This window comes from Drosophila innubila, chromosome X, assembly GCF_004354385.1.
Source record: "Drosophila innubila isolate TH190305 chromosome X, UK_Dinn_1.0, whole genome shotgun sequence".
In the NCBI taxonomy this organism is placed as follows: domain Eukaryota; kingdom Metazoa; phylum Arthropoda; class Insecta; order Diptera; family Drosophilidae; genus Drosophila; species Drosophila innubila.
In genome coordinates, this window is record NC_047626.1 from 2,396,609 (window position 1) to 2,407,464 (window position 10,856).

The window sequence follows — 10,856 nt, forward strand, 5'->3', positions numbered from 1 at the left end:
AACGATGTTGTTCTCGTTATTGCCCAACTACAATTTCTCCCGCCAATTTAGTGACTTCAAATAAACAATTTTTGTTTTTAAAACTAATATGTATTCCGTCTTTTTTTTTTTTGAATATTTGAATAGGGCAAACTTAAGCTTAATTGCATCTACCAATATGTTTGTTATATTCTATTCAATATTTAAACTGGTTAAATGATAAAAACCAGATGCACCAGGCATTCCAGTTTGGTTATTTAAAGACCCGGCATTACGTAGGCAATGTTATCCAGTGTCGTTGCCAGATTTGTGCTCAGCTGCTTTTTGTTCTCCAGTCCGGGTATTTGCGTTGTCATACAGAGCAGCGGTCCCATGGAGCACAGCAGACTGTCCAACAGCACGGACAGACTGCCGGAGAGTGCGACATGTCCATTGTGCTCCTTAAGACGTTCTCCAATCACCGTCAGACTCTCACCGAGCAGCTTGAGATGAGCAGCTGCATCAATTGCCTCAATACTGGATGGTTGAGTTGCTCCTTTAACGTTCATCTGCTCCAGATCCATCACACCAGATTTGCCAGCTTCTCCTGCTGCTGCTGCAGGCGTCTTGAGGCGACTGTTGCTGTTCCTCGGCTGCTTCTGTCTGCTCTGTGCCCAGGTTGTGGGCGTGGCTGTGTTTGCCAGTTGATCCGGCAGCTGCCGCCGTTCAGCGGCCAGTTTCTTGGTGCGACTCGTTGTCGCCCGATTCACAAAGGTCGCATCGCTGGCAACGGCAGCTGTTCCTGTTCCTGATCCCTGTCCATTGCCCAGGGTCATGGCCATGCCATGTGACGCTGCTGTGCCATGTTGTGCCATGTTCACCATGTCTGTGGCGTTCCTTTCGCGTGTCCGCCTGTCCTTTGTCGCTTGAATCTTGGCCTTGCGCCGCCAATTGTTCTTCTCCTTGTTGGACACGTTCGCCCACAGTTCACTCAGACGTCGTGCCGCACTGGCGAAATCTACAACAACAACAGCATAAGGAAAACTCAATCATTATAAAAATATTATAAATTTGGTTGCTATAACTCTTATTAGTCTCTGAGATCTAGGCGATCACTCAGACGGACAAACGGACAGACAGACAGACGAACATGGCTAAATCGACCCGCCTGTTGATCCTGATCAAGCATATATATACTTTAAGGCCTACAAACTTTGCACAAACTTAATTTATCCGCTCACGGTCTAAAAAGTTCAAATTTGTTGCCTAGTGCTAGTGATGGCAATCTGATTTGTTCATATCCAACTTACCCAAATCGGGAAAGTCCCGCTTTCGCACCTCCCGCGCCCACAGGCTGTAGGCGGTGTAACGGACCTTGCCCTTGTCCTTCCGCTGCACTTTGGCTTCCTTGATTACTTTACGTTTGGTGGTCTTTTCACGCATGTAGAGACTTTGACGTACACGGGAATCGTTTGAATAGGAAGCCTCCGCCTCCACGCCCTCGACCAGATCCTGCACCAGTGTGTCCACCTCATCGTCCGAGTTCATTAAGGCGGCACCCAGAATGGCCTGTGTTGTCTGCTCCTGCTCCTCCTGTTCCGTATCCTGCTCCTCCTCCATATCGGAGATGTTATTGTGCTCCTCATCGTCACCGATATCGTCAAAGGCTAAAACCAATTCCGGTTCACGTTCGCGCAGTGCATTTGGCGGTCGACCACGTCCGGGATAACGGGCTGGTTGTCTTCCCGGTCGTTTGGTACGCTTTTCAATCTCCTCCGGCGACTCGAAGTCCAATAATTTCGATGACTTTTTCCGTACTCGTCCACTCCGCGATATGCCAGCAACTTGAAAATCTATAGCTTGGATGAGTCTTTGTCCAAATTGGTATCTCTAGACTTACCTTTTGTAGCTGGAGTTGATATTGGAGATTCCATTGTTTTGCTCGATTTTCGTAGATAGAGATTTGTTGTATACGACCACTGTTGCCTACTTAGCTATTTTATAGCTAGTTCTGGCTATTTTCAGAGCTCGGTTGCTAGAAAAATTTAAGAATAGCTATCAGCTGAAAATCTGGCTATTTTAAATATATATTCAGCTAAGATTTGCTATTCATATTTTTGGTAAATCTGTGGAAAAGTGCCCACAATAATCAGTTTAGATGCTTTCCAGCTAGTAATAGTTATTGTTCCCCCAAAAACTTGCCAGCAATGGTGAGGAAGATTGCCACCCGGCTAAAAGGCTGCCACCCTGCAGAATACCCCTTATAATTCGTATGTTCACTTTAGTGACTCGTTCATTTGAACTTATAACGAACGATTCGATACAATTCTTCTTGTTTATCGAAAAAGAAGCAGAGTGCCCATGCAAGTGTTTTCATTAATTTCAAAACAATATAAAATATGCATAACTAATGCAATTTAAATCAAAATATTACATAAATTAACAACATACCATTAGGCGACATGAATGTTATACAATAATTGAATGACTTGACACTGTTGTGAATATGTGGAGTCAGCAGTTTTGGCGCCAAAATATGGCAGCGTAATGTGAAACAACAAATTTGTTATGATTTATTAATTTTATTATTATTAGTTGTTTATGTGCCGTGTTGATCTGAGTTCTTGGGCTTACAATGGACTATGATCTATTCCAGTCGGATGACGATGAGGATATACTATCTGCCTTTTTGGAGGCAACACAAAAGGCGCAACCGGAGCTGCAAGTGCAACAAATGCTGCAAGATGATGATGAAGATCATAATGAAGATGATGATGATGATGATGCTCTCGACTTGCTGCCGGAGTTCAATTGCACTGGTCGCGATACAATTAAGACGCACAATGATTTTCCCAGCAATGGATTTGTGCGCAATAATTACGGTTTGAATTCCACGGTGCCACGGTGTAAACTGGACAAACTGGGCTTTGACTTTGAGCCGGGTCAACTGAGTGTCGGTGCCGTTATGCGTTATCTGCATGGCGAGGCCTGGTGAGTAGTTCCCCTAATAATAATGTCACAGAAGTTTAATATAATCTTGTCCAGAAATTTAGGTATATCTAAGAATAGAGCCATGACCCTCAGCTTTGAAGCTATCTTGATGATATTTGGCATAGATCGGTATCTGTGCAGACGACAGCATATATGTCGCAACTGATCAGAACGGATTACTATATCACATAGCTGCCTTGGGAACAATGTGTCAAAATCAAGCTGTAGCTCGAAAAACTTTGTTGATTTTGTAGATACTTCAATCAATCTCACAAAATTTGCACTTAAGTTGGTCCTACATATGCTGGCCAAGTTTGGATCGAATCGGTCCGTAATATCTGCCATTGGAACAATCGTTCTAAAATTAACAATTTGTATGAAAAAGTTTGTTATATCTTAAGATATTTCAACCAATCTGACAGAATACGCAAATTATGTTGTCTTAAACATTCTGACCAAATTTGGTTTAAATCGGTCAACTATATCATATGGCTGCCATAGGAACGATCGTTCAAAAATCATCAAACAGCATGATAAAATTTGTCATTTCTTAAGATATTTCAACCAATTTGACAGAATATGCAAAATATGATGTCATATACATTCTGTCAAAATTTGGTTCAAATATGTGCACTATATCATATAGCTGCCATAGGAACGATCGTTCTAAAATTAATTTTTTCATGTAAAACTTAGTTATTTCTTTGTTATTTATATTTTGGCATTGCCTTACACATGCCGCTTAAGTTTTACTTTAATTAGACAAGTATTTTATTGAATATTAAATACTTTTTATTAATATTTCTGATGTGCTTCGTTTTCAGCAAGAATATCCAGAAGCTGTGTGCCGCAGTGGCTGGACAACAACAGCTGCAGTCGAAGTCATCGCTGAATGCTGCCAGTTGCTGGTACATGACACGCCAGCAGGTGACACATTTCTATCACTTGCTGCTGCAGCAGGAGGACTCCGGCAATCAGTGGCAACTCATCGCTGCGGCCGTGCTGCAGCTGCGGGAACTGCTCAACAGCTGTTTGGATGCGGATGCGTGGCGAGTTCTGTATTTTGCAGAGCACAGCAAGGGTAATGAATGCCAGGCAGCAGCTTATCATCTCTATCATGGTGCACTCGAGTGGCGTCTCTTGGATTTGTGTGTGCAACGCAAGTTCCAAGTGGATAAGGATGTGAATGCCACAGAGTTGCAGTCAAGTTATCTGCTGCAGCTGGAACGCATGCTGGATGATCTGGTCAACTGTGGCAGTCATCATTATCGCAGTAAACACAGCGCCGAGTTGTTGCACACTTCGGCATTCATGTGTCGCTGCATCAAAGAGATCTGGCTGATCCTCTACCAGGAGACGGGCAGTGAGTCCGATTTCTGGACACGCTTTCACAGAGCCATGCAGCGTCACAAGGCGCAACTGCAGCGTAGGTTTCCCTTTTATTATATTTATCAATTAATCACTTCTCCATAGGAATTTAAAAAAATACTATAATCATTTCTAGAAAGCTAGAAAACTTGTAATTATATTAGAAATATTGTAATTAGCAGCGTAGGTTTCCCTTTTATTATATTTATCAATTTATCACTTCTCTATAGGAGTTTTAAAAAATACAATAATAATTTTTAGAAAGCTAGAAAACTTGTAGATATGTTAGAAATATTATTATTAGCAGCGTAGGTTTCCCTTTTATTATATTTATTATTTTAAGACTTCTCTATAAGAAATTTTAAAAATAATATAATAATTTAAAAAGAAAAATTAGGCACACAAACCTCGACAACTTGTAGTTAGACAATAAATATTAGAAATATTGTAATTAGGAAACTCGATTTAGAAATTAACATGTAGCATTACCAAAAACCAAATCTTCAATTTACTATTTGCCTATATTAATGAACTATCGTTTTATACCTTGAACCCATTAAAAAAGGGGGAAAAAAAGGGTATAATGTGTTCGGCAGAATGTATGTAACAGGCAGAAGGGGGCGTGGCAAACCCCCCAAAGTATATATTCTTGATCAGAATCAACAGTCGAGTCGATTGAGCCACATCCGTCTGTCTGTCCGTCTGTCCGTCTGCTTGAACGTGTCAATTTCAAAGACCATAAGAGCTAGAGACTTTGAATTTGGAATGTAGGTTCCTGAATACCGTACGCAGATCAAGTTAGTTTTTATTTTTTGACCGGACCTCTATATCATATAGCTGCCATAGGAACGATAGATCGAAAATGAACTCTTAGTATGAAAAACTTCTTGGTTTTTTGAGATATTTCAACCAAGCTGACACAATATACATTTGTGAGGGTAATATACATCCTGACCAAATTTGGTTCAAATCGGCCTACTATATCATATAGCTACCATGGAGACGCTCAGTCGAAAATCAAGTTTTAGTATGAAAAATGTTTTTTGTTTTTTGAGATATCTTAACCAAACTGTAAGAATATGCATTTAAGTTGGTGTTACACATCCTGAGCAGATTTGGTTAAAATAGGACCACTATATCATATAGCTGTCATGGGACCGATCGGTCGAAAATCAACTTTTAGTATGAAAAAGTTTTTTGTTTTTTGAGATATCTTAACCAAACTGTTAAAATATGCATTTAAGTTGGTTTTGTACATTCTAACCAAATTTGATTTAATTAGGTTGCCTATATCATATAGCTGCCATTGTAACAATTGGTCAAAAATCAACCTCAGTACAGAAAACCTGGGCACAGGGTATCCTACTGTCGAGCGCGCTCGACTTGTTCTTACTTTCTTTAATATTCCTATTTAGTTTTCTTAGTTTTTTTATTTTTGTTCTTGGAATTTTCAAAGTAATAATTGAATATGATGTGATGTGCTGATTTAACTGCAGACAATTCAGTAATGTTTTCTCCTCTCTTGCAGTGGAGGGCAACAACAGCTCCAGTTTGGCCTACCATGAGTTCTATGCCTGGCTGCGTCTGAGTCTGGCACGTCTAGCTGCCTACAATCGGAATGGAGAGCAGCAATCGAAGGCATTGCCAGCTGTCGCTGCTATTCCTGCCGAGATTCTGCAGACTGGTGGGCTGTTAAAGCAGTTCTTGGCCTGCCAACCGGATGAGCAGCAGCGTCGCGTCTATCTCTGTCTACTGGCACCGCTGCAGCTGCAATGGGGTCAACCCGACACGGATGTGCTCTGCCAGCTGTGGGAGTGTCTACATCGTTCGCTCAACTGTCAGTTTAATGTGTCCAGCAGTCAATTAAATCAATTAGAACAGTTGCCACTGACGTGTGCTTCAGGTTCAGCTTATTTGGAACGCTATCGCAGCTTGTTATCACGTGCACAGCTGGAGGATTTGAATCTGAGCAGCTTTACGCTGTATGCTCTTTTGTTGGGCAAGACTCTACAACTCTTGCCGGGATTGGGACGCGGTCATCAATGCCAGAAGCTGCTGGGACGCATCTTTAGCAAGTTTAGTGCTGCCAAATTGTTGGCCTTGAATGAAGCTGGCATACATCATGTCATTGAGCTGTTCCTTTGCCTGCTGTTGTCGTGCCAGGAATTTGTGGAGTTGGCGCCGAAATTGCGTGAAATGCTGTTGTCCTTGGCGCTGGAGAAGCTGCAACCAGCACGCCGTCTGCTGGTGGCCAAGGGTCACATGGCTTTGTTATTACTGCATGCAGAGCGGCGTCTATCACTGGAGGATTATGTGGGCAAGCTGTTGAACCAACTGGCTCAGGTGCGCTATGATATAGATGTGGCTGGCATTTATGTGAGCAGTCTGGAGTCCATATTTGAGCTGGCTGATGACTTTTCACGCGGAGAGCAGCTGCTGTTGGCTCCCTGGCTGACGCACTACCTGGAGCACAGTGGACAGGCGGCACAGGAGCGTGTCTGGCAGGCTTTGCACTTGCTCTGTCAGCGTTTGAGTGCAGCTGGCGGCTTTAATCTGTCGCTCTGGGAGTCACTGCAGCAGCATGTGCTGCCCCAGCTGCGTCTGCAGTATGTCACCGGCTTTAGCAGCTGGCTGCCCAAGCTGGCAGCTCAATTCTGTCTACTCGACAAGGATAAAAAGCTGCTGGAGATCTTTCTGCAATCAGCGGAGCCGGCCAATACAGCAGCCAGTGCTCAGTTGCTGCTGCAGGTGCTCCAGCTGAGTCCAGTGACGCAACAGCCGGCAAGTGTGCTGCTCATACAAGTCTGGCTGAAATCCCTGGTGCTATTGACGCCACAACATGAAGCGGTGCTGGCTCTAAAGCCCTATCTGCTGCAGCTGGAGGAGTTTCGTTTACTGGCTCTAAATGAGGCTGCCTTGGAGGGCAGGGAACCCTTGTGCGCCTTCTTTGGCGCCTTGGGACGTCTGGCCCAGCAGCCGGATGCAGTGGCTCAGCGGCGCATGCAGCTCAGCCACAAATTGCACGCCTATGTGGCGCATTTTGAGCGCTGGCTGCCAACAGGAAGTCTAGCACGTCCGGAGCTGACTGCACGCTTCTATAACTTTATGGCCATTGTCATTTATAATTGTGCCACACTGTCGTATGTGCGCTCCAAGCCCAGCTGCTTTCTGCATCTAACCATGTCACGTTTTCTGCTCACCCAGCAGCTACAAACAGGCACTCCGCCGGAGACACGACTGCCACAACTAGTGCACAAGATCTTTCCGGTTCTACTACAAGGCATAGGTCGTTTGCCTTATCGCACAGATGCCTATCTACAACGCACGCTGGAGCAGCTTATTCTGCACTGGACACCGCACTTTGGTTACTCTGGCAATGTTAAACTGGTGGCACGTCCATTTGCCCAATTGCTGCAAGCGGATGCGGCAGGAGAACTCTCCGAATTTGTGCTGCAACTGCTGGCCAGTCAATTTCTGGGCGTGCAGCGCAGTCAGGCGGGAGCACATGTTGGTCTGGTGCTCAGCATGCTGCAGCAATTGGTGAGCAATCTGCAGGAGCAAACGGAGCAGCTGCCAAGTCCGGAGCAGCAACTCTTAACACTGCTGCGGGCCATACACATACCGCTGCTGGAGCATGTGATGTTTGCCGGTGAACTGGAACCAAGTCGTCTACAGGTGCTGCAACTCTATCGTCTGCTGGTGCAGCAGCCACTCTTCCAGAGCTGCTCAGCTGCTCAGGAGCTGTGTGCCCGCGATATACGTAATCTGGCGGAGAAGCATTTGGCGCACTGCACCTACTTCTACTTCCAGATGCTCATCAAGCTGGCGGAGCAGGCGCCTCATCTTGTCCAGCCGCTCTTTGGCTTTGTGCGTGAACAGGCGCTGAGTGTGGAGCTCAAACGTGGCGCTGGCGAGGATCAGGGCATCCGCAAGTGTCTGCAGCGACTGCAGCAGGTGCTACACACCAGCTAATTCCCGCATTTCACTTTGTACAATTATCTAAGCTTTAGTTTAATTCTAGAAACGTAAGAATTATTTTTTTTTGTATAATAAAAGTGAAACTTGTATAAAAATAATTTTAAAAATAACTCTCTTATTGTGTAATAATTTTGAAATTTTCATTTTAATTTAAAAATCATAATTTAACTATTATTTTAATTTTTTTTTATTCAAATCAACCAAATTGTTATTTTTTCAACTTATAACTGAAAAATAAACAAAAACATATTCTTCATACTATTTAGTATATTAAATTAAAAATAATAAGAGCTAAAATAATATTAATAACAATTCAAATCTGAGATAAGTATTTTCAAGTTTTATTTATTTACTATCAAACTTTGTCATAACTTGCCGAAACTAAACTGATTTTCAAACGGAATAATATTTTCATAATAGTTTATCATCTAAATTTATCCTGCATTCAAATTTATTTAGTTTTGATAATTAAAAATATATCCCTTAAGATCTTGGCTTCGATTTTCACTGCTAAGGGTCCCCCCTTTGAAATTTCGGAAATTGAAAATTTTAAATCTCAAGTTTATACTTTTAATCAACTCCTAATATCAAAATTGGTATAAAACAACACTTTAAACTTGATTCTGATAACTTTCATTTTCTTGTAAAAAATCACTCAAAATTTAACAAAAATTTTGACATGTTAAGTTGTTAGATCCAAAGTCGGACCAACTTCACACTTTCATAACTTTGTCAAAACTCAACCGATTTTCAAACGGAATGTCATTTTGATCATAACTTGGCCTCTAAATTCATTCTGCATTCAAATTTTATTAGTTTTGTAAAAAAAATTATTTCCCTCCAAATCTTGGATTCGAATCAAAGGGTCCCCCCTTTGAAATTTTGAAAATTTAAAATTTTAAATCTCATATTTTCACTTTTAATCCACTTTTTATATCATAATTAGTATAAAACAACACTTTAAACTTGATTCTGATAACTTTCATTTCCTTGTAAAAAATTAATCAAAATTTAACAAAAATTTTGACTTGTAAAGTTGTTAGATCCAAAGTCGGACCAACTTTACACTTTTATAACTTTGTCAAAACTCAAACGATTTTCAAACGGAATGTCATTTTGATAATGGTTTGACCTCTGAATTCAATCTCCATTAAATTTTATTAATTTCGATCAAATATTTTAAATCACCAAAATGCGAGTTTAAACCTATTCAAAGCTTTAGCCGATTCTACGAGTTTCAGGGGAGTCCAAGTCAATGGGATGCATCCAACTCTCAGATAACGATTTCTTCCAGCTATAAATAAATAATTTTAACATTTTGAGTTGCATTTGCATTTATTTTCGTACAATGTTTGAGTTAGAAAAATACTAGACTTTAAGGAGGACAACTTTGTTAGACTTTTGCTTAATCTTCTGAAGAAATTGACAAAATAAAAAAGAGTGTATGTATAAATATAAAGAGTGTTGAGATTAGAACTAGACAACGTTCTTGGCATCACGTGGTATGCGATTGGTTAAATGTTTGGCTGGCATGAAGCCGGTGTCGCCGAGATACTTGATGGACACATTGCCGGATGGACTGATGGTCAACCACGTGATAGAGGCATGATTGATGTTGATGCGCAGCCAAGCCTCGGCCGGAAACTGTAAGGCACGGCAGACAAAGTAGCGTATAACATTGCCATGTCCGACAATGAGCGTATAGCTCTCCTTCTCCTGATCCGGATAGGCACGATGGAAGTAGCGACGGAAGGCAGCCTCAATCCGGGCACCATCACGATAAAACTGCTGCAGTGTACACCGAAAGGAAATGTATTATGTATCATTATAAATAGATTAATAATTAAGAGACGGACTACTCACCGAGGCTTCGGGCTTCCAGTGACCAACTGGTGGCTGTGGTGGTATCGGTGCACCTTCGCGCAGAAAGGAACAGCTCTTCACCTTGGCCCGGTCGTAGGTAATCTCATTGAGGATAATGTCAGCGGTCTCCTGGGCACGCACCATATTCGAGGCAATCACCTTGTCCCACTTGATGCCCAGCTCATGCAATCGCTTTCCAGTATACTTGGCCTGCAGGCGACCCCGATCCGTGAGATGATGCGTCTCATCGCTGCTGCCCATGTCCAAGTATTCGCCATGTCGGATGAGTATGATGTGCCGTGCATATTTCGGCGACGATTTCTCCAGTTCGCTATTATAGCGATTCTGTTCCTGCGGCAGGTCGTTCTTCTGTGGCTTTACCAGACTCTTTGGATTACGAAAGTCCCAGTTGCTGTCCCACTGTGCGCATTCCCGCACCGGCGTCTCACTGTTCGTCCAGGAGTTGTGCACGGCAAACTGTGGATCGCGCAGCTTCTGGAAATAGTAGGCTGTCAAGCCGGCACCTGTGCCGCACGCAAATGCTGTAAATTTGCGCATTTTATAGTATAAGTTATCTGCTTAATTCAATCAAATCTCCTTTGCGGTGTGAACAAATACAAAAGGCGGCACATAACAGCTGATTGGGCGTCTTGGTGCTACCAGATTGACAAATGGCGACCACTTGTGAATAACGCGTT

At 42.5% G+C, this 10,856-nt stretch overlaps 3 protein-coding genes across 5 annotated transcripts; 1 reads left to right on the forward strand and 2 right to left on the reverse strand.

The window, feature by feature from the left end:
* Positions 1 to 68: 68 nt before the first annotated feature.
* LOC117783373 (FACT complex subunit SSRP1) lies at positions 69 to 1,971 on the reverse strand. Its single transcript, XM_034620760.1, has 3 exons — positions 1,859 to 1,971; positions 1,269 to 1,811; positions 69 to 976 (listed from the first exon to the last, which is right to left on the reverse strand). The coding sequence occupies exons 1-3, from the start codon at positions 1,890 to 1,892 to the stop codon at positions 237 to 239; spliced, it is 1,317 nt and encodes a 438-aa protein (XP_034476651.1). The 5' UTR covers positions 1,893 to 1,971; the 3' UTR covers positions 69 to 236.
* A 370-nt stretch (positions 1,972 to 2,341) lies between these two features.
* Positions 2,342 to 8,405, forward strand: LOC117793948 (protein MMS22-like). Of its 2 annotated transcripts, XM_034634411.1 has the most exons (4): positions 2,342 to 2,507; positions 2,615 to 2,949; positions 3,774 to 4,375; positions 5,846 to 8,405. In XM_034634411.1, exons 2-4 carry the CDS (start codon positions 2,693 to 2,695, stop codon positions 8,287 to 8,289), a joined length of 3,303 nt encoding a protein of 1,100 aa, XP_034490302.1. In that variant the 5' UTR covers positions 2,342 to 2,507; positions 2,615 to 2,692; the 3' UTR covers positions 8,290 to 8,405. The 2 variants fall into 2 exon arrangements, with proteins under 2 accessions (XP_034490302.1, XP_034490301.1); XM_034634410.1 differs by having other exon boundaries at positions 2,342 to 2,949.
* Positions 8,406 to 9,611: 1,206 nt separating this feature from the next.
* LOC117783638 (serine/threonine-protein phosphatase Pgam5, mitochondrial) lies at positions 9,612 to 10,789 on the reverse strand. Of its 2 annotated transcripts, none has more exons than XM_034621154.1 (2): positions 10,159 to 10,789; positions 9,612 to 10,080 (listed from the first exon to the last, which is right to left on the reverse strand). In XM_034621154.1, the coding sequence occupies exons 1-2, from the start codon at positions 10,714 to 10,716 to the stop codon at positions 9,772 to 9,774; spliced, it is 867 nt and encodes a 288-aa protein (XP_034477045.1). In that variant the 5' UTR covers positions 10,717 to 10,789; the 3' UTR covers positions 9,612 to 9,771. The 2 variants fall into 2 exon arrangements, with proteins under 2 accessions (XP_034477045.1, XP_034477036.1); XM_034621145.1 differs by having other exon boundaries at positions 9,612 to 10,083.
* Positions 10,790 to 10,856: the final 67 nt, after the last annotated feature.